At 39.2% G+C, this 25,178-nt stretch overlaps 2 protein-coding genes across 6 annotated transcripts; one reads left to right on the forward strand and one right to left on the reverse strand.

The window, feature by feature from the left end:
• Positions 1–1,521: 1,521 nt before the first annotated feature.
• Positions 1,522–14,702, reverse strand: hhatla (hedgehog acyltransferase like, a). 4 transcript variants are annotated; one of them, XM_058624480.1, is made up of 15 exons: positions 14,565–14,702; positions 8,659–8,961; positions 8,274–8,341; positions 7,653–7,780; positions 6,595–6,662; positions 6,364–6,477; positions 5,277–5,297; positions 4,834–5,028; positions 4,331–4,540; positions 3,742–3,913; positions 3,271–3,415; positions 3,125–3,160; positions 2,816–3,017; positions 2,563–2,704; positions 1,522–2,265 (listed from the first exon to the last, which is right to left on the reverse strand). In XM_058624480.1, the coding sequence occupies exons 4-15, from the start codon at positions 7,756–7,758 to the stop codon at positions 2,141–2,143; spliced, it is 1,536 nt and encodes a 511-aa protein (XP_058480463.1). In that variant the 5' UTR covers positions 7,759–7,780; positions 8,274–8,341; positions 8,659–8,961; positions 14,565–14,702; the 3' UTR covers positions 1,522–2,140. The 4 variants fall into 4 exon arrangements, with proteins under 4 accessions (XP_058480463.1, XP_058480454.1, XP_058480473.1 ...); XM_058624471.1 differs by lacking the exon at positions 14,565–14,702 and adding an exon at positions 9,764–10,036; XM_058624490.1 differs by lacking the exons at positions 8,274–8,341; positions 14,565–14,702 and adding an exon at positions 9,764–10,036.
• Positions 10,199–24,180, forward strand: LOC131456296 (CTD small phosphatase-like protein). Of its 2 annotated transcripts, XM_058624513.1 has the most exons (8): positions 10,199–10,840; positions 16,663–16,820; positions 17,036–17,068; positions 17,994–18,095; positions 18,682–18,738; positions 19,186–19,278; positions 20,222–20,407; positions 20,825–24,180. In XM_058624513.1, the coding sequence occupies exons 1-8, from the start codon at positions 10,765–10,767 to the stop codon at positions 20,948–20,950; spliced, it is 831 nt and encodes a 276-aa protein (XP_058480496.1). In that variant the 5' UTR covers positions 10,199–10,764; the 3' UTR covers positions 20,951–24,180. The 2 variants fall into 2 exon arrangements, with proteins under 2 accessions (XP_058480496.1, XP_058480506.1); XM_058624523.1 differs by lacking the exon at positions 17,036–17,068 and having other exon boundaries at positions 10,200–10,840.
• The last annotated feature ends 998 nt before the right edge of the window (positions 24,181–25,178 follow it).

Consider the following 25,178-nt stretch of genomic DNA (forward strand, 5'->3'; position numbering starts at 1 on the left):
TGCAGCTGTCTGTGGCCGTCATTCACTCTGTAAGTCATGGGTATTTATAGAGCAGACCCTCACAAAGCTGAGGAATCCATTTTGGTGGATCACAAGCAGCTACCGAGCTACACTACACAAACCCCCACAAACAGCTGAGTGACTAAGACAGTGATGGCATGTTAAATCCGGTATAGAACAACTCACCAAACAGCATCACTGGATCTGATTACTTTGACATTTTGACACTCATTTCATCAAGATTTTTCTCGATGTTTTCTATTTCTGGTTTGCAGGACACCAGGATAGATCCCGTGTATTCTGGAATCTGTAAGAGCTACAGTAGTTCTAGGAAGATGAGTAAGTCACGTAATAAACCTCCCTGACATCAGAGCAGAACTCTCTTCATGTTACAAATTGAACTTGTGACTCTCTTTACTACACATACACAAGTTATTGTCCCTTGATCCCATTAAAATCGGGTCATCACAGTTGCCCGTTTATGTTTAATTTTATGTTTGCATCTCAATTTAAAAAGTCAGTCAATATAGGACGCAACCCTATTATATTAGCTATGGCTTAAGCAAATTCTGGAAATTCAAAATTTCAAACAAAATATTTGATCAATTGTATTCAAAGTGGGAAAAACAATACGATGACATAAATGGTGAAATATGATTAATACATTAAAACAATCACAAAACAGTCGCTTACACAGCTTTTTACTCTTACAGCAGATACAACCGAGAGACAAACAAATACTGGCACCTGCTGGCTGAAAATCACATATGTGACTGAATGTGAATTATAGAAGAACCAAAGAAGAAACAAAAAGGAGCATGGGTCAAATATCTCTCATCTGAAAAAAATAGATGAATGTGGAACTGATTGGTTGACCTAATCAGATAATAATCTGTGATGAAATGTTATTCATATTTGGAGGACAGGTCCAAATAAGTGCAATGATTTTTTTTTTTATTATTGTAATATAATCAGTTGTTGGTATCAGTCACCGGTCAGCTTTGGTCAAACTGGATCCTCTTGTGGTGATAGATGGTATGAACAGTGTTTCACTATGAGTCATATCGATCAACCCAGTTTAAAATAGCTCAGTTTCCGTCTGTTTCAACCAAATGAAAGTCATGCAATCAATGTGTAACAATCATTTGCATTTCCTCTATATAAAATAACCCACAAGAAAAGTGGCTCTTTTGGATTAGAAACAACATTTTATTTCAAGTCTTTTTTTTTTTTTTTTGAGAAGGAAACATGTTTGAATTAGAAACCTTATGGTCTGCATTAAACATTCTCCTTACTGTCTGCTGCTCTGACGACTCGCAGCAGCAGGTTTTTGTGACATGCAGGATAAAACTGTTTCCACTTGGGCCTGCTGCCGTAATCTCCTCTAGAGAGCATGGTAGTGGAGCTATCAGTCCTTCAAGCACATCTCTATTTTTTCAACATAATTACAAACTGAATACATTCTAAATGAACAGTATACCATGTATGACAGTGGAACAAATGGACTTAATGTGGAGAATCTCCAAAGCACCTTTTGTTTATTTTCTTTATTGCACTCATTCATGAAATCCTGATTTCAAGTTTTGACTTTTCAAGTGTGGTTTACCTTTCAGTGTGGTTAGATATCATGAGGATTATGGCATCTAAAGCAAAATTAAGAGACCATCTGACAGTATTAAAAAAAAAAAGAAATCTGAGAAAAATCCAAACATTAAGTCAGGAGAAAACCACAGAGAGCACAGTCGTTGTTCCTTTACAATCCCGTTTGTCCTTGTACAGCCTACAGTACAGCTTTATAAAATATTTGGCAGGCCTATAATTTAATAAACATTATTTTATTTGGATAAAATATGAATACAAAATGCACCATCGGTGGGTTTGTGCCAGAGGACGTGGCGATTATCTACAGCAAGAGCACTTGAGGATATTTCACAGTTCAAAACATTTCCTCACTTCTGACAAACAATAGTGGAAAAAAAAAAAAGAAAACACACGGGCCTGTGACCGATGTAGGTGCAGACTGGCTGTTACAGTCTGTTTCAGTGACAGTTCACAAAGGATGGAAGAATGGGGGGGGCTGTTGAGCACGAAGTCTGTGAAAATCCCACTCTCTCTATTTATAAACTCTCACTCTCTCTGTTTATTCTGCTTTTTCTTTCACCAGCTCTACATCTTCCTGCAGGGCTTTTTGTCGCTCCCGCTCCTTCACCAACTGCACACCACAGTAGGTCACAAGCAACACAGAGAGGGAGGACAGAGGGAAACCTGGGGAAGTGTCAGAGAAAGACAAAAGAGGAGGGATTGAGAAGAAGTAAGAAATGAAAATTAAAACTTCAAAGGAATGCAGTTTTCGTTGCACTGTGCCACATGTGACAATCTTTCTTTATCTCTCAATGCTCGCCTCATAGGACCATTCTTATTCTATTTGAAAGAAAACAACAAAGAGGACCTAAAGTCATGCGGTTTCTGGAGGACGACGCCCCCTGAGATGTCGTTTTTGCTGGAACTGACAGAAAAGCCTATAGGGTTTTACATTACATAATATTCCCTTGTTGTTCCTACCTTTGAAAATCAGTCTCCTGCCCACAAGTTTGGCAAAGCCCAAACTGTTGAGGGAGAGAACGTTGTAGAGGACGATGGCCCAGAAGTTGGCAGCGTTGAAGACACCGCGGATCCTGCGTGACATTGCTTCCCCCATAGCACCCTGGAAACATAGGACACGGGATTTCATGCAAAGATCTGGAATGGAATTAAAAGCCCACTTTGTTTTCCACTTGAATACCCGATTGAACTCATTCATTATTATTCTCCTCACCTCAATGGTAGAAAATGGTGGGATAGAGAATAACTTAGCCACCCACAACTCAAAGTTGAGGCCAAAGCAGTTGAAAAAGGACCAGATGTAAACCACTTCACATGGGCCCAGCCACAGGGTGGTGATAGCGAAGGTGCAGATGGTCGCTAAGAGTTCTTTGAGGATTTTATCGTGATCCCCACCGATATAATCATAAACATACCTGCAATGTTACAGTTTACAGTTAATGAGGTGAAGAATCAAAATCGACTTTCGTGTGATTGATCAGTCACGGCAGTGAAAACCACATGTTCGGCTTCAAACACTCACTTGCACAGCCAGTCGTTGATGCCTCTGTCAAAGTGCCTGAAACAGACAGAAGGGTTTCCACGTAAACCTTTTGTTGAACAGTTTTCAATTTTATCGACTGCAGAGTGATTTATTTCAATTTCACACAAACAGGGGAGGACACGCACGTCTCAGCGAAGACGTAGAGCATGGTGATGCACTTGGGCGGCTGAGGGGGGTCCAGGTGATCCAGTGTAGCCACAGTGTTGATGACACCAAACATCACAGCTGCTTTCACCCAGTCATACACCAGGTTGGAATAAGCCAGACCAGCTGCAAAGGTACAAATGGAAACAAGACAGCAAATTTAGCCACAGTGACATTGCTGCACACGAGGCTCACAGGTGAAATGACTGCACATAGAAGAGTAAAAGTGATGCATGTAGTAAAAACTTCACATTGAGCCAGAAAGTCTGTATAAACTGTGCCAGATTTTCTGATTCATAACTTGTGTTGTGCCTCACAGAACTGAGAGGTTTAGTGACCGCCACAGCCTCACAGCTTCGTGTGTCATTTACACAAAGAACGGAATTCAGTGATCATTTCTATTTTCTATGGTGCACAAGCTGAAGAGACAACAATCAGTATGTTGAACTCACCCAGACACCAGTCAGACAGCTTAGTGACCAGATTCATGTCACTGGGGATCGTCAGGATGTAAAGATAGTGGAAGAAGACGTCCACCACCAAAATGACTCCCAGGTGCAACAAGGCCTTGGTGGTGATGTTCCACATCTCCCTGTCTTTGCGGATCAGCTTGGTGTTGTTCACCTTTGGAAAGAGAGATTGAGAGTAAGCCTTATCCCTGACCTTAACTTAAATATAATGCCCAGAAATACACTTCTCTGAATTATGACCTTTCACTTGTATCATACTGCTCATTTGGAATTTTAATGTATTTGAAAGATACCTGTATTTAATATGTATTATTGTAATACTTTTGGCACTATTATTATTTGTTGAAATGTCTAAGCAAACGCATAACTTTAAACAATATTTAACAATATTGTTAAAAAAAGGTTTATGTATAAACACATCAGAATCCTACACCAGTCACATGAGCTTTCAGGAGGAGCCCTCTTATTCAACATGCAGTCATAGGTGATGGTCTCATCACTCAGGTTTAAATTTTTTTTTTATCATTTTATCCTGCAGTTGGCCACCACATGTACTGCCCCAGAGCCTCACCTGAGCGTGATACCTGTCGAAGGTCATGATGGGACCAAAGAAGAAGAAGGGGAGGTAGAAGTTGTATTTCAGCAGGTCACAGAAGGTGTAGTTGCCCTCCTTTTTTTCACAGTTCTCCAGCGCAAAGCTCATACAGCGCATGATGCTGAAGCCGCAGCCTCCATAGAACAGAATGTCTTGAAGGTCAAAGGAGCCGGTCACAAGAGATTCCTACAGGGTGACGAGTGAGACTTATTCTAGACTTCAAACATCAGCCTTTTTTTTATGTACAACAATAATTCAAAAATAGATATATAATACAAGTAGGTATATAATATTATATTCATGTGGACGATAAAGTGATAGATAATGTATGGACTATAAATTTGTCTGAGGAAGAGATTTAGAATTGTACAGGGTTTGCCTGTCTGAGCTTTACAGGCAAAGAGTTCCAAAACTGATAAATCCGTCACTATTAATGACAAACCTGGAATTACGCATCTACACTACAGGAAGTCACTCACCTGCCAGGAGTTATAGGGCTCTAACTTGATGGAGGCCAGTGAGGCCAGGCCAGCTGCAAAGCACATCCACTTCCTCTTGACCATAGCAACACTGTAGAGTATGATGCAGTGAGACAGAACCAGACCCATGAAGGTCCAACCCATCGTGACCAGGACCGACAAACCACCGTACACACCAAAGATCAAGGATCTGTGCTGTGGGTAAAGAGGGGCCAGCGTCAGTGTGACAGTTAAAACACATTAATGCTGTTCATTATTTAATGCCCACGTGAAGAGTTGTGTTAGTACAATAAACACCGTTTCTATGACAATGGATGCACTTTATGATGGAAAGATTAAATTGTGGTGGGAAAGAGATGCACACACACACAATGCAGACATGGGTGGTTTAAAATGAAACACATGACAAATGTTATAAAAATCCATACGTTTATTAATGTTACCTTACATCCATTTATACCAATCTTCATTATAAGCATGAAACAAGACAGAAAACAGGTTTAAAACATAATATGTCAACAAATATGCATACAACATACAGTACTCAACAGATGCCATCACAATCTAACAGAAAGCCCCCACGCATCGAGTCCATGATATCAAATATTATAATAAACTGTATATTTGTTTGGTAGAATAGAATTACATTGCACTGACCTGAACCAAGGTTATTATAGTTCACGAAAACTAACTAAGTAACAAGAACTGAAATTGAAAAAAAAAATAAAAATTGTGAACTGGAAGAAAAATAAAAACGATAACTAACTGAAATTGTAGCAAAAATGTGCTTAGTTTTGGTCTTTGTAAATTAATTTCATACATTATCCTTTTGGATTCATATGAAGTGTATTTATGTTTTCTCTGCTAGCAATTTTGAAAGGTTGCATTTGAGACATAAGACATATAACATATAATAGTGCATATAACAAAAAACTAACACTAAAACTAACAAAAACTAAACTAAAACGGAGCATTTACAAAATAAAAACTAGCAAACCTGCTCTAAAGACTAATTCAAACTCACTAATTTTAAAAGCAAAAAGTCAAAACGAAATAAAAACTAAAACGAATGAAAAATCCCAAACTACTATAACCTAGACCTGAACCAAAATGCACTGTTCGCATTGTATTTGTTTATATCATATATAAAATGAGCACATATTTGAGTTTATTTATATAATTAGGACTGGGCAAAAATATTCAAATTCAAATTAGTCGATATCAATAATTTTGCAGTGATAAAATAATTATTTTCACACAGAAAACAACAATCACTTGTTAAACAGAAACATTTCACAAATCTGAGGCAAAAACATTTAACAGCAATTATGTGTTGTGTCTAAAATTGTGTTTGTACACTACATAAACATTATTATTGTTATTGAATTATTGCCCAGCCCTATTTATAACATATGTATACAAAGACCCATGCGGTTATTATACCTATGTGGAGTCACAATGCAGTGTCATACTGTATCATTGACATTCATGCTGACTCTGTCCCTGTCTACGACACACACATGCACGCACCTTTGGGGCTACGAGGGTGAGAATCTTGGCAAAGATCACGTGACCAGTGAGAGCAAAAAGGATATGATTGCGGAATGTAGAAAACCACATCATCCATTCGAAGTCTGCAACATCCTATGAAGAGAGAGAGGGAGAGATAGAGAGAAAGATGCCTCACAAAAACTCTTCTCTCACTCACAATAGGATATAAAAATATGTGGACTCTACAGAACGTATATATGGTCAAATTACCATTTTCCTGCCAAAGTAATGCCATCCTGGTTTTACACTTTCTTTAAATGCCTTTCTGCTGACATTGTCTGGAGAAAAAGAGGAGACAGATGTTTATTTAGCAAACAATATGTATGAAACTGTGCATTGGACATTGTTTTCAAGCAGGGGTGCTAAATCCAGACTTTAGGGAGCTGTGGACTATGTGTAATAATAATCGTCCTGTAGAACTTAAAATATGCTTTTTTTTTTGGTAATTGTTAGGTTATGAACTCAAGGTATAAAAGCAAATTACATTTAATAATATAAAATATTACATAATGAAGTCATTGTAAGAATTTCTATAATCTGGTTGTAGAAGATCCGTTGATCTCATGAACCTGAATGAATGATTGAAAATAACAAGGTGAAGCAGTTTAGCCTGAAATAAACAAGCATGGAAATAATAATCTGAATCAAAGCCATGTTGTTGTTGAGGCATTTAGCAAACACATTTGACACCAGGTTGCAGAGAAGCAATGCCTGATTACACTAATGGTCATGAAAAGGGATCTGAAAATGTGAGGGTCAGGAGGGGAACGCCTCTTAATTCTGGGAATGAAGCCAAACTTCTATTACCCAGTACACAGGTTAACTGTAGCATGCAGACCTGAGCAGAGGGAATGACCACAGACACGTGAAGACAGATAGAGTATGTAAGAATCAGGACAAGATAGAGAGTAACGCGTCTATGTGACAGCACAGACTGTGGCAGACAGTACCATTCACCAGATTACACTGAGTGCATTCACACCAGAGGGGGGAGAGGCTACTTTTAGCATTTTAGAGCCTCACTACATGCACATTTTTGAAATTATTTTAAGTTAGAAGCTTTAGGGATCTTTTAACGCAGTGTAATTGATTCATAAACTAAAACATGTACATCAGGGAAAATAATTAGAATGTAGTTAGAGCGTCTTCATATTAATAGGACCAATTCCTTAGAGGAGTTTCAGTGGAATTAGAGCAGTGTTGTAAAATGTGTGTGTTGTGTTACTGAAGGTGTGTGTACATGTATGTGCGTCATGTCACACACTCACCGATAGAAGCATCAAATATCCAACTGCCAGCCCATATCAAGGCCCCGGCGAGTACAGTTGTGTAGAGATACAGCTCATATCTGGGGAGGGCAGCTTTGATCCCCATGGTGGATCTGTACACAGGGAGCCTGACGGGTTGAAAAGCAATAAGCCACATAATATTAGACCCAACTGAAGGCAAAGAGGTAAAAATAGATTAAACAGATTAAAGGCTGCTTAAACATACACACACATTTAAAAATGTGCAGCGTTTATAACGGGTTACTGGACCAGTGTTTTTCCACATACTATTGATTATTTCAAAGGAATGTGTTAATAAGTTTTACTGTTTTAAGGCTGTGGCGTCAGATTACAGAACACAGTTACTGTACGTAGTCCAGTTTCATATAGATTACTTTCATGATTAATTATTTACACTAAAGCCAAGCTGGGGGGAGGGGGGGCAGTCTGCCCAAATCGATATGGTGCTGAAATGCACCAGTGTGTAGTTGTCAGCGACACAACAAGGTGTTTTAATGATGTGATATTTTACTAATAAGCCTTTAAGTTCCACCAGTGACTGAAATAGGACTGCAGAGCTCTGGCTCTTTGGAATCAGCACTGTCAGCTGTGCAATCCTACCTCTCCTTCCTATTATAGCTCTTGCACTTGATGTGCTGTGCAGCAAGGCAGCTGCAGTGCTATGTGATCTGGAGAGAGAGAGAGAGAGAGAGAGAGAGAGACTGACTGACTTCACACAATAATTAGCACGGACAGGAAATGACCAAGAATGGTGCATCACAGTCAAAGACAAATATACAGTTATAGGTTCTAGTGCGTTGTGTGTGTTTAAGTTAAAGGAGTTGGATAAACAAGTTCTTTCCAAGCCAAGAATGTAACCATGGTTAAGTAGGAGTTTGTCCTGCATACAAAATATCCAGCTTCACTCTTCCAGAGGCCCCTTGCACTGATCGATATTAGTGTTAAACCTACTGTAAATGCACAAATAAAATATGCTTTCACTCACCTGGTATACGCTTCACACTGTCAAGAGTGTTTACTCCCGACTCTTCCACACAGACAATAAGTGAAAGAAAGAAAGAAAGAAAAAAGGGGGCGGCGGTGGTTACAGCAGCTTTTTTTTCTAATTCATCCGTGGTTGTTACCGGGGCTTTACCGCTGCCTGCGATCACCAGCCTCGGCCAGTCAGGATGTTGCGGACTCAACGAAAGGAGGAGGAGGAGGTGGTGGAGGAGAAGGAGGAGGGGGGTATTTTTATCTTTCACTTCAGCACCGCAGTGAGGGGTGGTCCACGCGGAGTTCACCAGACCTTACAAAAGAGCAAAAAGCAAAGCGCATCAGACAATCAATCAATCAATCAATCAATCAATCAATCACTCGATATCCTATCAGACAAAGTCAAACACGCACCGATTGGGGTTATCCCATAAAAACTATGTGTAGGGTAGGGAACAATAAGACTTTAAGTTCTAATGACAAAAATATCACGTTTTCAACATTATAAATAAAAAATATCCCACAGTCCAAATATATTCCAAAATTTGGGATTAGTTCAATTGGACACTGTAAATCAGAGGTCTCAAACTCTGCCTGCGGGCCACATGCGGACCCCCCATCAATTCCATGTGCTGGCCACTTTTTTTTGTTTTTCTATTTCTATTCATAGATTCATTTTTCACCATAAATGTTTATATTGTGAACTATTTACCATCATGTATCAAAACAAACACTTTTATTTTGAAATTATGTGAAATATCATCAGAAATTTTATTTCCAGGACTTTTTTTTTCATTTGACCGGTCCGGACCCCTACTGACCAAACTGTGGTCCCCAGGTCATTTCAGTTTGAGACCTCTGATGTAAATTGACCGAGTGACTGGTGTGACAGGCCGGACCGCCTATGTCAGCTGGGATTGTCTCCACTTCCTTCATGTGGAGGATAATAAAGCGGTAAATAACGAGAACATTTACAAAATAAAAGCATACAGAGTTAGATGCAATTAAAAAAAAAATGAAATAATGATGGGAAAAGAGATGGCGGGAGAACATGTTGACATTTTATACAACTTTTTTTTATTCATTATGCATGCCAAGTATTCCACAAGAATTACCCCAATTTGGACACTGGATGGCGCTCTCGGTTTTTTAAAAAAATGTGTCCACCTCTATCCAAGTGAAAAAGACACAACACGCATCAATGGTTTTGGATAAATGAGTATTTGCTTTGGGTGTTTGTAATTATTTCCCTGAAATTCCTTCCCGTGAATATAACCGCTGTATTTTCCCCCCACACTTACAGAGAGTGAATTACGTTTCAGCGTGTTCTCTCTTTTTCTCTCCCCCTTATACCAATAATAAATGGCTGTAATTTGTTGCGAGTGAGCAGCGGTAATTACAGAGCAAAAAGCAGCTTGAGAAACCGCGTCCGGCTGCTGCACGGGCTGAGTACTGTAGCGCAGTGAGTTTGTGCTGGAAGAGAATCCATCACAGAAACAAACCGCCCCCTCCCACTGCCAGTGCCCCCGCTTCACATGCTATTCTAAAAACATAAAGCAGCCTCCATGTTGCACACGGAATGTAGGGCCAACAGACAAGAACCGCTGGCTTAAAAGTGTTAGCTAACTCCATCTTTTAACAACGTTGCGTTGGATAAATGTTGTTGTTTTTTTGGACAGGACCAATTCTCAGACGGGCTTCCGAGCGGTTTTTCAACGCTGTTCCAAGTCACGGCCTCACATTGTGGATGACCGGAGCTTTGCCGCTAACTCGCTAATACAAGCTAACTGTAGCTAGTTAGCAATTGGACGTCGCCTGTTTGTTTTTTTGTTTGTTTTTATCGAACCACGCATGCTGTTTGTGCTGCCCGCAAAATACTCGTTCGGAGCGATGATATTTTGCAGAGAGCCATAAATGACAGCCTCCCACTGGCTCTCATTCACCACCGTGCTAGTTGACTGGCTACCGCCGCTGCACCGACACTCCGCCACGGACGGTCGCCTAGCTTTGTGGGCTAACTGGTCATCCTCAGCCTGAGCAGCTAGCTAGCGGTAGCAAGCGCGTTGTACTTCGAATAACATTGTGGGAAGCAAAACAGGAACAGCCACCCGTCTAAATGGACCACATGTCCATAATAACACAGGTCTCCAACCCAAAGGAGGAGGAAATAATATCTTTTAACCAAGAAAAAGGTGAGTACAATTCAGCCATCTGAATAACAAATGTTAGCTGACTACTTTCTGCACCGACATTAGCGCGTAGCTCGCAGTGGTTGCCAGATTTGATTTGTTTTCATAAAAAACTGAGATTGTTAAGTAGCGATAGTTACTCAAAACTTGTTAAGCAACACGTTTTTAGCAGAGAACAGAGTAAGTTGAAAAGCTATCTTAGCGTTTCTGTTGTGCCGTCAGTGTGAAGAACGCTCCTGTGTCGAGATGTGTGCTTTTATCCTATTAACGTTGTCCGTTTCAGAATTAACACACTTTTTTGTCAAACAGTATGTGTCCATATGAAGGACTTTCTTTCAGTATAACATTCTGAGTTGATAATTGAACTCAAGACTTTCCATTTTGTCGTTAGGTTACATAACGGGGCTAATTCTTCTGACAGATGATTCACTTCACAAAGTACAACTATACTAATTTGACCATGGTTTGGTGTGCGTAGCAACTATGAGACGTGTTTGTTTAACTACTGTAGGAAATAAAGTGTCAAATGAATTAACACAGCATATTCCCTCAGACATAAATCTCTGTGTTGGCAAACTGAGTCATCACTGCTTGGACCATGTTGCAGGATGGACATGGATTTACATTGCTATCAGTTCATCTGCTTTTGTCAGTGTTGTAAACAGTTAAGCTGTCTTCTCTCTGATGATTACTGGTTTTATGATGTGTATTGTCCAGTGAAGTTCACTTCCAGTCAGAGTCAACAGTTAAATTAATTTCCTGCCTCTGGTACAATAGGTATTTTGGGTAGCATGTCATAATCATCCAGCTACATGGGGATCTCAGGGCCAAGTGTTGGTGTATACTTTTATTGTAACCTCTGATCTGCCTTTACTGGCCTCTTATTTCTTCACTCATATTTAATCATGATCTGCTGTGCAGGTCAAATCTCTGCTTAAAGACTGGAGCAGCTAATGTTCATTCATTCCCATTGCTTGGGCTGCTCTGAAGGTTTTCGGGTCACACAGGACCATGGGATGTGTATCGGTATCGCACCTCAAGCCTCTCTTGTCATTCCAAAAGTAATGTGAGAACTCTGGTCTTTCAAGCACAACAATGCATTCTCCTCAGGGGCCACAGAGTAACCCCTGCAACAAGTACTTTAAATTCTGTGTCACATGAACGTGGGTGTCATGGAAGAGTATCATAGCAGTGTATGGCAGTAAAAAATATTTAATTAGATACCAACACAGACATACACACTTGAAATAAGATAAAACATATGTTTCAGTGAGAATGTTATTTAAAAGAATATTGTATAATATTTTTCAGGGGGTTGTGTGCATTTAAAAAAAAAATCATAACTTCGTAATTGGGGTTTGGAATAGTAATGCAATAATTTTGCACTTGGTGTAATTAGTGTTGAAAAAAGTGGTGAAGTTAATGTGGTAATGGTATCTGTTGCTTTTCCAGATGGTACAGTAGCTTTGCAAAAGTAGAATATCTTTTCATTATTTCATTGTAGGAAGTGGAAGCATCATGTTGGGCCTGTGATGAGTTCTATTTATAGATATTGGCAAACTGAGATATTTTCCTTATTAGATATATTTGTCGATCAAGCATGTTATTCATGTTATTTAACAATTGTTTTGTTGGTCATGTTGTTGTCTGAGTTTACTGAAGACACTGTATCACATATTTTGCTATTTAGTCAGCTTATATTCAGTATGATCTGATCAAATTGTTTTGCCAGCTGATAAAACTGTCACCACACACACACACAGTCACACAAAGGGGATTTAATGTTGCGTGTTTGGCTGCTATATGAAAACCACACCTAAAGTTGGCCGAAGTAAGAGGTGTTTATCATGCACCAGGACAAAGTTGAGTAAAATGATGAAACAGAGCAACACTGTAGCTGTTTGTTTCCTACCTCTTTTATTGTATCTAAAAATGAAGTCACAAAGAATACAACCCTTGAGGCCAAGTCAAATATTGGATTGTGTGGATAAGGATTGTAAGGCCTTGTTTTTTCTTCCATTTGTTTTTGACATTTTTGAAAAGGGTAAACATTTAAGTGTGATGAGCATAGTCCATTCTGTGACAAGAGCAAAGAAATACCCTGTATTTATTTTGTGTGTAACAGTATATTAGGAGTAGTAGTTAAACCCACCGTGGCTCAGTCAGTGTATACAGCAGCATTCTAAGCTTTATTTAGAGTCCACCACTTTCTAGACTTTCCCTTATCTTTTATAAATCAAAATAGCCTGTAGCACATCCAGCCGGATGCTTGAAGGAATTTAGCAGGTTGTCTTCTTTTGCTTGAACAGGCTCCAAACGGTCTGGACAAAAATTGACCACCTTTGCTCTCAGTGATCTTTTACTAGCTGTCTTGTGACATGTGCCTGTCTTTCATACTGGTTTGGCTGCCAAGCAGCAGCCTAAATATAGATTGGCTGTCCTGTTGGCCAGGGCACCACTGACCTCAAGGCCAAGTATAACCACTTGCAAACATGACAATGATCATTTTCCTTTTTCTTGATGTCATACGTAAAAAAAACAATGTATCATTGCTCAATAGCCATTTTTCCTGCTGGATTTTTGGACAGTGTTCACTGGGGATCACCAGCTCTCTTGTGTTACTTTATGGGAAATGAACTTTTGGACATTGGTTATGAAGGCAGGGGTCAACTCATGGTGGAAGTTGAAGCCTTTTGCTCAGTGCAGGACTAAAACCTCCTCTGGTATTGTTGTAGAAAAAGTGTGTTCTCAAACTTCCCTAAAAGATCTGAACATGCTGTTTTCAGTCATAGATATATTAATAAAAGCAGTTGCTTGTATTATCTGGCAACAGCTGCTGTTTGCACAGTCTGTTGATGCTTTTTCAGCAAATTATTTTGCAAGCTGTCTGTTCCTGTGCTATTGTCTCAATTTCGTTGCACATAAATCTTTGTAAGTATTTGGACAGCCATCCAGATTGCAGTGATTTTCAGTGGATTTGATTTTCAGCTTTTAATCAAGGGCTTAAACAAAAAATATTGCTTTGGTTGGTACCTGAACTACAGTTCGGCTTGATTCTTGTGGGATGTCTCTTCCTGTGACGACACTCTGACCAATCAGTGGCAGGCAGTCTGGCGATGCCACACATAGTACCTTGCTACTTCGTGCTTGGAACCTTGCCAGCGCAGGTACTAAAAAAAGTACCTGGTACCAGATACTATGCTAATGGATATCTAAAGAGGACCGTTTTAAATAGTTTGATGAAAATGCTTCATTCTGTGACCAGATTTCAGAAACATCAAGTGTTGGGTTACCTCCTCTCCGATATTTTTCCAGTTTTATTCAGAATGAAGGACTTGACTGTCAAATCCTTCTTTTGTGTTTTTCCTGCAGTAACTTAAGGTCATGTTTCTTGTTTATTTAATCAATTGTAGTAGACATGTGCAACACTGCAAGCTGAGTTGCTGAACACATTTTCTTTTAGGATAATGGATAAGATTAATAAAGCACTGTACAATTTTGTACATTCATATTTAACCCTGGCCCCCCGCCCCCACAGTAAATTACTATTTGCTCTGTGTGTGACTCAGTCAGTTTTCTGAGGGTCTTTTGTGCGAGAAATAAATACAGCAGTCAGTTGTAGTGATGAGTCACAGGAAGCTGAAAACAGCCTCACTGTCTCCGTTTAACAGCATACAGGGCTGAAAAGGCAACACCAAGTGTAGTTACAATGATATGACACACTCACTGTGGCAGAAATGATCTTCGCACCATATTGCTGTGCAACTCAAGCCAGAAGTTCAAATGTCTATGAAGTCCTGAACGAAAGAATAATATACTCTATCATTTTATGCTCTACTGATTCAGAGTTCTAAATTAATGCTTTGATCCTTTGGTATTTGTTGGTTGCTGCTTTGTTTTATAGTTCTGTGGCTGATGGATTGGTTGAGATGGTGGAAAAATCAGGCAGTTTCATTAATTGTTTTTCTCTTCTGATTAGCACCTGCATGAATGCCTTTTTTTTATGCGTTTACAGAGATTTCTTTGTTAAATAGTGGGAAATGGCTCTACCATACCTCCCCAAAAAAGTCAAAACCCATGTAGCCAATTGTGTCACTGTTCACTGGATAATTTCATTCTTTCAGGGTTTATGTTATTTAACTAGTTATTGCATGTTTTTATGTTAGGTCAGTTTCCATCAATAAGTTGTTAGGGCCATTTCAGTTTGCAAAAACAAATGGAAAGAGGAAACAGAAAACTTGTTGAAATGTCATATATTGTGCAAAAAATGCCCGCAGCAGCAATGCAGTTTCTTTATAATACTGTCTAGAGCTGCAACTAACGATTATTTTCATTAGCAATTAATTGTTTGGTCCATTAAAACCTGCAAATGATTTTCCTGAATGTCTTGTTTTGTCCACAAACCAACATTATTGAGTTATAATGATTTATTTGTTTATATGGAGCAAAGAAGTAAAGAAAGTATTCACATTTAAGAATTGTCAATTTTATTATTTATTATCGATTATCAAAATAATTGATGGTTAATTAAGATTCATTGTTTCAGCTCTAATACTGTAACTGCATAATTCTGTTGATTTTGTTTAGGGGTTATGTTACTTAAATAGTTACATGTTATGGGGATGCAGTGCACATTGTCTTGCTTGGGGTGAAGTTGTCAGTGTCACAAGCAAAATTTCCCTTAAAATGTATAAAAAATCTATCACAAATTCAGTAGAACAAAATCACAAGAAAAATAACCAGCAAGCGTGCTCTTATATAATGACTAGAAGCCAGTTAAAGAGATAAATGAAAGAGAGATCAGGGTGTACACAAAGTGTGTGTGTGAGTGTTTACAGCTCTTAAATACAGAAAATAAACCATGACATGAGATGAGCAGCTCTAATGTTTAGAGATATGATGAAATGTAAAAATGTTGGCCTAATAAAAAAATAATTCTGATATTTGTAAGGGGTTTTTAAAGTTTGTTCTAAGGAAATGGTTAATTTTGTGGTTTTTAAGTTTAGTTGTGTTTTCTGTGACAAATGTCTGGTGGTGGAACAGTGGCACAATACTGACATGCAAAAAGGCATGACATAATGCTATTTGCTCTTCACTGGTCTTGAGTTGCAAAAGCATTCAGGTTGAGTGGAATTGGGGTGGGTGAGACTGGGGGGGCGCGTATAATGGGTGGAGAGGAATGCAGCCTTGTATAGGCTCTGCAGCGTGTGAGGGCCTCCCACCTCCTCCCTTCCCTCATCTCCTGTGCATGTCCAGGCTGCTTCAGTCACTCACCTGCCAGCTGAAACATGGGAGGGAAATGTCAGCAAGTGTTCAAAATGGAGACTTGCTGGCCAATCAGGTGACGGGAGCCACAGAGGGGGGAAAGCCAGAAGGGAGGAGCATGCAGCTTGCAACTTGTCACTATTAATAAAAGCCCCGTGTCGGATTTAGGCCCTGCTCCGTAGTCCTGGAGTGTGAGGCGATTTGCAATCAGAGCAGAGCACGTTTTAGTCTGAACTGTCACTTTGTGTGACTGATGAGGTCCTCTAGCCGGCCAAGTTTCTGATCAGTGTTCTGCCAGGCTGGGTCATCAAAACCAACACTAATGCCATTTAATCAGTGTCAAGATTTCACCTTTTGTTGTGTTTTTGGTCTTGCTCATACCTCTGTCGGCATTATAACTGTTACAAACATACAGTTGCTTGTTCCTAAAGCATTAATGTCCATCCACAGCTTAGCATGCAATTATGCCGAAAGTAGACAATTATACTTTCAGCAACTTTACAACCAAACATATTGATTTGCAAACCCACATGTTGACCCTTCCCCTGTCATTTAAACAGCATCCAAGTCGAAAAATGGCCTCAAGAAGCAGAGGAGTCGGGGCATCTTCAGCACGTTCTTCTGCTGCTTCCGCAACTACAATGTGGAGCCACCAGCCACAAACGCCAACACCAGCCCATTGCCTCCACCTGTCGAGGAGAACGGATCACCTCCCAAAGTGAGCTGCTGCACCACGCCATGCTAAATGCCCAGTTATTCACTTGTAAAATCTGAAATTTTTTCCATCTGTTATAAATCATCTGCTTTTGAGAATAGAGTTCTCTCTTTTTTTCTTATATCTGTGGACCCTTTTGGGTTTTTTTTCTCTCCCTGTTTTTCTTCCTACCCCTCACACTGTTTTGTATGTGCGTGTCTATCTCTCTTATGTTGTAGTGTGACCAGGTCGAGGTCATCCCTGTCCCTAGTGTATGTATTGCCTTTTTTTTTCTTTTCCTTTTGCATGCAGGCTGAGTGGACTGGTGCTGGTACTTCCTGTCTGTGTGGGCTTCAATGCTCCTCAGAAGGCTTTAGTTCTGCTACTGTACTGCAGTTCGTTTTCAGCCCGTCGTAGCGCTGGCTGTGTGGATGGTGCATATGCGCCAATGGGTTTAGCTGGTGCCTCAGTGCCTGATCTGCATGAGTGACGCTCGGTGGTTTGTATGCTTTCAGAAATACTGTGACACTAACTGTCTAACAAGTTAAGTGTAAAACTGATTCATTTAATTGCTTCAGCAACAAGTAAATCCATGTATTGTGCTGCTCTTCAACATGAAGCACCAAAGTAGCTGCTGCTAAAGCTAATCGTTCCAGTCACGCAAGGTAGAAGTTAGAGGTGATGTAATGATCTGGCTTACATACCAGTCAAATAATTCATTGTTGATTATATGAAGCCCAACTCCGCAGATCCATCAATTGTGAATGGATTTATTGATGTTCCTGCACAGTTTCCACATTACTTAATCCTGCCACGTCAACTATTTATTAGCATTTTCAAATGGTTCAATTGATTTCAATGAAACTGACCGCTGAGCTGCATCTGCCGCTAACCTTTTCATGGCTTCTGTGAGAATGGGAGTTCATTAAAATCTCAGGAGATTTTTCAGATGCCACCATTCCCCATGAAGGCCATTTTTTCCAAGGCATAGTTTTAAAATGGCTTGATTGCCACTGCATTGTTTTCCATGGAGATGCTCTTCCTAATGTGGTGTTGGCTCGTCTGCTAAGCCTTATACATTAATTTATGCATAAGCAAATCTCTTCTGTCAAGCTCCTTCTCGCCATCCCTCTGTCTCTCTCTAACATGGCCATTTTCTGTCCGTATATCTGATTGTCTGCCTTGTCGTTTCCTCAGCCACCAGCTAAATACCTCCTACCAGAGATGAAAATATCAGACTATGGCAAAAAGTGTGTGGTTATTGACTTGGATGAAACGCTTGTCCACAGCTCATTCAAGGTAAGAGAATGAAAATAAAATAAATTAAAGATGTTCTGTGTGAAAATAAGTTTTATTAAACATCTAAATTGAATCATAATGCCCTCCACCTACCTCCCCGAATATGAAAGTGCATTTTACTTGATTTTTTTTTTTTACCATAGCTGTTTAAGTGATCTTTGTCAGAGCTCAGCCAGTAACATGCAGTTAAATTTGTGTTTGTCAAAAAAGTGAGTAAAGTGCTTGAAGTTCTATATTAAGAACAATGTCAAAGTTACAGTCCTTGTGCATTTTAGAATAAAACATGAAGATAACGGATAACAATGAAGACAGACTGATGTTGGAAAACAGCCACAATATTAATATACCAGTTTTACTTCACCAGCACTAGCTCATGTAAAATCTGTGACTTAAGGTGACTCCAAAGTATGTTGTTTGTAACTTTTATATGTTCTTATATATCTTGACTCATCCTCCCTCTGTCATTATGAACCAGGAGGTTTCGCTGTGCAATTCTGTGTTATTGGTGGGACCTCTGCTGGTCAGTTGTGGTACTACACTAACCACTCAAACAGCATTAATAACATGCTCACGTTTCTTTTCACAGCCAATCAGCAATGCTGATTTTATTGTTCCAGTGGAGATCGATGGTACCGTTCATCAGGTAATATATCCATCACAGAAAAATATTGTTTCTAATTGTGAATGTCACTTCTTTCTTTCTTTTTTTTAAAATGAGGGGTGAAGATCCTGAAGAGAATGGCTGTGATCCAGTTCAAGTAATCCAGGATAGGCTGTGTGTATCCTTGTTGGCCTATTCATGATTACTTGTTCTGGGTGGCAGCTGCTAGACTGAAGAGTAGGTGATGTACCAACTGTGGGTGAGCGTGACAAACATTAAAGATGGTGCTCTTAGTGTATATGCAACTGAAGGACAGCCTTTTTGCTATACTTATTGATACGTGCCAGGGCTGATAGACCCTGGCCTGTGACCATTGTGAAAAAGTGCTTGCCACGAAATGTGTGCTTTCAGTCTTTGTCTGACGCTCCTTTTAAAACACATACGTTGTTTTCCCTCAAACTCGCCTATAATCTGTGGTGTGTCTTGCAGGTGTATGTGCTGAAACGACCCCACGTGGATGAGTTTCTCCAAAAGATGGGAGAGCTATTTGAATGTGTGCTCTTTACAGCCAGTCTTGCCAAGGTGTGTTTCGAGGCGTTATTATATTCTGCTCTGACATGTGCATATGTTCCTTGTTCTCCTCTGTACTTTTCATCTGCTCTTGCTTTCTAAATGTTCACTCTCTCCACTTTGCTGTCCCTCTGCACGTTTTTCATCTTAACAATAAAGAATAGGTAAGTTTCGTGAGATGGAAATAATCATTTTTACGGGGTGGATTTGATTTATCTCTTCTCTGTAGTGTAAAAGTACTCCTCATGGAGTGAGCTAGATGTTAGTGGAGCTTGGTGTGTCATAGATTAGTGTTGCCTCAGGCTTTCCCCACCCTGTCAGATAATTACAGCTGTGAAGGATAACTTGCTCTGATTCCTTCTGAAATAATAGTGTAGCCTTTAGTCTTTGCAAGTTGTTTTCTTAGTGTTATAATAGAGGTCTCTGACCAAAAAGCTTGGCTTTACAATGTCTCTTTACAATGGCCAACATTGAAATGCTCTGTTTCTGTATGTTGCATTAGTAATTAGTAACATTCAGGGAAACACTTTACCTTTGTAAAGAGGAAGTAATATTGAGTTATTACCGTCTTATTTTTGCAATAATCAGTGAGTATTATCTTTGTAATAACAATGGCCATTCTTTATGGGACATAAGGGAGGATGAATTTCAACTTTATAATGTCAAACAAAAATGTTTGACATGAAGGTAATTTCACTGATGATAGCCTTTAGTAATTCTCCTAAAAAGTTCTTACTCAATAAATACCACCATTTTCCTGTAATATCTATGTATTACCACATTATTATAGTTATTACCAAGCTGGAAATAAGATGGTATTGCCTCAGTGTTGCATATAAAATACTATCATACTATCACCATGTTGTTACTGTAATGCATAGTGTCATTCAGTGCATGCCTGATAGTTGTTTCTATAGTGGTGTTAAATATGTTTCTGTCTGTTTGGCTTGGCCAGTATGCAGACCCTGTGGCAGACCTGCTGGACCAGTGGGGCGTTTTTCGAGCGCGACTCTTTAGAGAATCTTGCGTTTTTCACAGAGGAAACTATGTGAAAGACCTCAGCCGGCTGGGACGAGAGCTCAGCAATGTCATCATCGTTGACAATTCACCCGCCTCTTATATTTTCCACCCAGAAAATGCTGTGAGTTCCTAAAGTTGTAACATAACACATGTAGAAGCAACTATGTATTTGCCTTAATCACAAGCCAGTGCTTGGTCCCCACTGTTTGCTTCAGTTCAGTGTAGTACATTATCTTAATTCTAATAAGTTTGTACTTTTCCTGCCATTACTTTATTCATGCAACATTGTTATGATTGTAGTAAGGTTGTAAATAATTATTTTCTTCTTTGATTGAGAAGTTTGATATTACGTATTATGTTTACTGTCAAAAAAGGAGCAAACCAGAAAGTACTTACGTTTAAGAAGCTGAAACTACAAAATATTTTAATAAATAAATATATTTTTTTTGTTTGCTATGTTTATGGTAAAAATTTCAAAAATTTGGTTTTTGAATCGATATGAAAAGAGCAAACTTAAGCTGGTTCTCTGTCTCCCCAGGTCCCGGTCCAGTCCTGGTTTGACGACATGAATGACACCGAGCTTCTGGACCTGCTGCCTTTCTTTGAGGGACTCAGCAAAGAAGAGGAGGTTTATGGAGTCCTGCAGAATCTGAGAAGCAGGTAGCAGGACAGACCACAGCACCACCTGTGCTCTCTTCTCTCCTCTCTATCAATCTCTGCCCCCTTTCTACAACCACATCTCTCAGACTCAGGCAGATCCTCCCACATGCGCCCCTCTTGTCTCTGCCCCAAGGGGACGCCTCGGAGTCTCACTGTGGAAACCTTAATCCTGTCTTTGCTCTCATCTCCTGGTGACTGGCTGCCTACTGTGTGCCATCAAAAAAAGAAAAACACAAACACTTTATATCCCAGGAGCACTGTGTCTCACACAAAAACACACCAGAAAGTGAACAGAGTCCTAAGTTGGTTAATATTGGGGACAAAATGCTAAGAGGAATGAACTCTGGTCTTTATTTTCAAATCAACAAAGTTTTACTGTTTGGTGAAGTGCTTATTTTAAAACCAAAAAACAAAACATCCGTTTGTCCGAACCTTCTTTTGTGGTACCACACAAAAGCCTGGAAAGATTTGGTCCTCTGACGTTGCTATGCAGGCAGTTTCTGGTAGTAGAAGGGACTGTGATTCTCTTTTCTTACTGAATGAAGTGCCTTGTGTGACTGTTGTTTATATGGGGAGATATTTTGTATATGGCCTATTTCCTTAGTACTTCAGTCTTTTCACACATAAAATGCTTTAATGTGGACACAGAAGCATCTTTATACAAAGGTTTTTTTTTTTCTCCCTTTGTTCATCAAGTGCTGGGTAAATGTCTCCATATTCTTCTTTTTTCCCCAGTATGCTTGTGCCATTATATAGATGTGACTTTTGTTTCTTTCTGCTTTCATTACTCATAGATAGTTGTTTTGTTTTAGACAACAGACTTTGTTTGCAATTTGCGTTTGACTAGTTTTGATCTGAAAGCTCAGATAAACTTGTGCCATTTATTTGTCCCCCACATTACTCCCCCTTATCTCATTTTATTATTTGCCAAACAAGGAAATTATTTTTTAACAGGCTTCATATCTTTAACAGGGGTTCAACTGAACTATTAGTACTAAGCATAGCATTATAGATTTTTATTCTTTTGACAAATGTTAAATTGATTTGCGTGTTTTTATTGTTATGAGGTCTTTGTTTCGTCATGCTTATCAGATGGCTAGCTCTTAGCGCACACTTATTTTTATTATTATTTATTCTTCTTTAATTTTTGGCACTGTGTTAAGTGGTGCTGCTCCACCACCTTTAGGGGATAATCTCCTACATTGTACACGGATTCAAAAGGTATCTTATTTTTTTCTTCAACCTCATAGTAAATGGTTTGAGTGCCATGTTTTTACTTTTCCATGGTTACCGTCTTTAGGGAATATAGGGAAAGTGTCGGACCGAGTCTGGACAGTGTTGAAACCGTGCCGTTTTCTCCTGCTTTACAAACAGTAATGGCCTGGCCCCGCCCAGAAACACTGGAGATGGTGTGCGGTGTTTACTTTCCTGGACTCTCTTTCTCTGTCTTTCTTTTGTCTTTTTTTTGTTTGAAACTGCTCTCTCACCTCAGTGCCTACCTTTGAGAGGAGCCACACAAACTGAATGCTGCAACATTAGCAACCATGGCAATAAAACCCTCGGGGGGGCAGTTTCCATCACAGGTGTTTGGTTTGGGTGTCTAGAGCAGTCGGCAAAGCTGGACGACAGGCTTTGCCCGGTCAGTGTTCATGAACAAACCACCAGGCATTAATTTCTCACAGTATTTGATCCATAAGGCTGCACATGCACATAATCTGCTCAGTATAGAATAATAACACTTAATTACAGTGCAGTAACGACATGGTAATATTGTGGTAACAGTGTTGTAATGGGGAAGTACTGTATGGTAATACCATGTTATTTCAAATGGAATTTCCATCTTGTTATTAACAATGGTAACATTGTGTTAATAAGGAGAGTATTACAATAATACCATCTTATTTCTAAAATAACATCCAGTTCATAAGTTGGTAATTATTATGACTAAGCTACCATCAGTGTGGATTTGAATTACTATAAAATTAAGTTGAAATTCATACCACAGATCTTGATAAATACAGAAATGAAATGGTAATAACAGAATACTACTTGCCAATTGCAAACTTGCATACATATTACCATGCTGTTACTGTACTATAAGTGTATTATTTACTTTTAAATCATTAAAAGCTTTGTTTTTCCTCCACTTAAGTATTGAAATGACGTCGCTTGTTTTATCATCAGCAGCCAAACGACCTTGTGACATTTAATCACTTGCCATAGTTCTCAGCTTCTGTTGTGGAAGAAAGTCAAAGGACAGAAAATGGACGCCTGCCTTCCTAAGCTTCAGATGGGTGCTGAGTCATGGACAGCCGTCCACGTGTTAGGGGCCAGCTCTAAATGAACCTACTGGGCCACCACTAAAGGACTGTGAAGAACCTCATCATGGCATCGATGCCTTACTGCCCACGGAGGCACAACAAAGCAATGTTGCTTCATCGATTCCGGCCTCATTAGTATTTTGTGGACCATATTATGGTTTAGATGAACTGACATTGTGAAACAATAAAATGAAGCACGATGAAGCTCCGTCGTGCCATCTCGGGATTGTACGCCCTGACAAACCTCATTATTAGCTTTATTGCTGGGTTTATTGGTCGTGATGTGTTGGTTGGTATCGACACTACTTTGTCATCCCCCTCGATGAAAGGCTGCTGTTCCTTGGGACGTATTATAGCGTTATCTTTTGTTTGCATCAGTGGTGACGATTGCTCTGCTCATGATGGTGGCGATGAGGAGGAGGGTTTCAGTGCAATGTCCTTTTTTCTAAGAAGTGATTCTTTCTCAACTTCTCGATGATTACCTTTTGTCTGATAAGTGTTGTTTGTATCATTGTGATATTTTTCTACCTTTTTTTTTGTCAGTATTTGGTTTGAAACGTTGCATCTTGCCCTTTGTATCCAGCCATCTGTTCCTCTTTGTTTCACATCAGTCGTGTCCCTGCTCTCTTGCCATTGGTAAGAATTCTCAGTCAGGTCTCATCTTTCCTATCGGGGGACACTTTTGTGTGTGTGTGTGGGGGTGTGTTATAGTTTTTCTTTGTGTATCACTTAACTCAAAATCACACATTCATCATTTTGTATTGATTTAACACCAAAGTTCTTCAACACTTGAGTTCAAGACACACACTTTTTGTTCACGTCGGTTTACGTTGAGTGTCGGTAATGTGTCGTCATCTGAGCATCAGTTTCTTTTTTTTCTTTCCTTCCATAATAAAAGGCTTCATTGAAACAATTTGGTCACGTCTATTGTTTTTTTATGCGTACAAACTGAGGCCAAAGATCATCACTGTACCTCATATGGTATGAAATGTTACATACAGTCTCTGTTCTGTTATCATACTTTTATCTATGTTACTATTCATTTCCTTACAGACTTGTCACAATAAAGCACATGTTAATGGAGAAATATTGCTTGTCTTCTGTAGCAGATGAATGGCAAAAACAAAATACATTTTTGAGCGTTTAGTCGACGTAGTGACAATCTTACATCAGTTTTCCTGCCAACAGAGCATTGACATTTTTATTAATGGGAATCGAAATCTACCTTTTTAGTCTGGCTTTTAATTGCACTTTATTCATTTGTCCCATTTATATTTTGGGTATTCACTGAATTTTATTGTTTCTTTAAGGGATGGGAATCGGTCGGATACTGGTCAAAATCACTGCATCATACATTGCATAGATAAAAATACTATCCAAAAATCCTTTATATCATTATGCATAGACTCTAAAAATCAGCAAAAGCATTTTCGCCGAGTCATGTGTAGGCTGTTTATTTACTTTTTTTGGGAGAACAATATTTGTTACACAGTTGGAGAATTATGACTCGACACAAACGTGTTGACAGCTTCATGGTTCATAGACGGTATCGGTAGACACTCGAGTTTGTGATATCGGTATCAGACACAAAAAAGTGGTATCATCCCAAAACCCTAGATTCTATCAATTCATGCATTCAGTTACTTTGTCTAAATCTCTAATTTCAATTGGGCTTAATGAATCTGCTTATTATTGGGTTTATATTTAATTTCTAATTTCTTTATTCATGACCCTTCCTTTGGTTTCTCTACATTTGTTAACTCTTCCCTTTGCTCTTTATTAATGTGTTTGAGTGTGTCTGTGTGTACTTGTTTTTTGTTGTATAAAATGACTGTCGGACTAATGTCAGTATCGGTAGATACTCGAGTTTGTGATATAGGTATCGGACACAAAAAAGTGGCATTGTCCCAT

Source organism: Solea solea, chromosome 1 (assembly GCF_958295425.1).
Source record: "Solea solea chromosome 1, fSolSol10.1, whole genome shotgun sequence".
Lineage (NCBI taxonomy): Eukaryota > Metazoa > Chordata > Actinopteri > Pleuronectiformes > Soleidae > Solea > Solea solea.

What these genes read in the sequence shown, in the direction of transcription:
- hhatla (XM_058624480.1), bottom strand. Translation starts at nt 7,758, where the DNA reads ATGGGGATCAAAGCTGCCCTCCCCAGATATGAGCTGTATCTCTACACA. An exon ending in TCACCCTCGTAGCCCCAAAG is followed by an intron (nt 5,298 to 6,363) that starts GTGCGTGCATGT and finishes CTTATAATGAAG; the next exon opens with ATTGGTATAAATGGATGTAA. An exon ending in CAGGAGACTGATTTTCAAAG is followed by an intron (nt 2,266 to 2,562) that starts GTAGGAACAACA and finishes ACACTTCCCCAG; the next exon opens with GTTTCCCTCTGTCCTCCCTC.
- LOC131456296 (XM_058624513.1), top strand. Translation starts at nt 10,765, where the DNA reads ATGGACCACATGTCCATAATAACACAGGTCTCCAACCCAAAGGAGGAG. An exon ending in ATCTTTTAACCAAGAAAAAG is followed by an intron (nt 10,841 to 16,662) that starts GTGAGTACAATT and finishes TCATTTAAACAG; the next exon opens with CATCCAAGTCGAAAAATGGC. An exon ending in AGGTCATCCCTGTCCCTAGT is followed by an intron (nt 17,069 to 17,993) that starts GTATGTATTGCC and finishes TCGTTTCCTCAG; the next exon opens with CCACCAGCTAAATACCTCCT.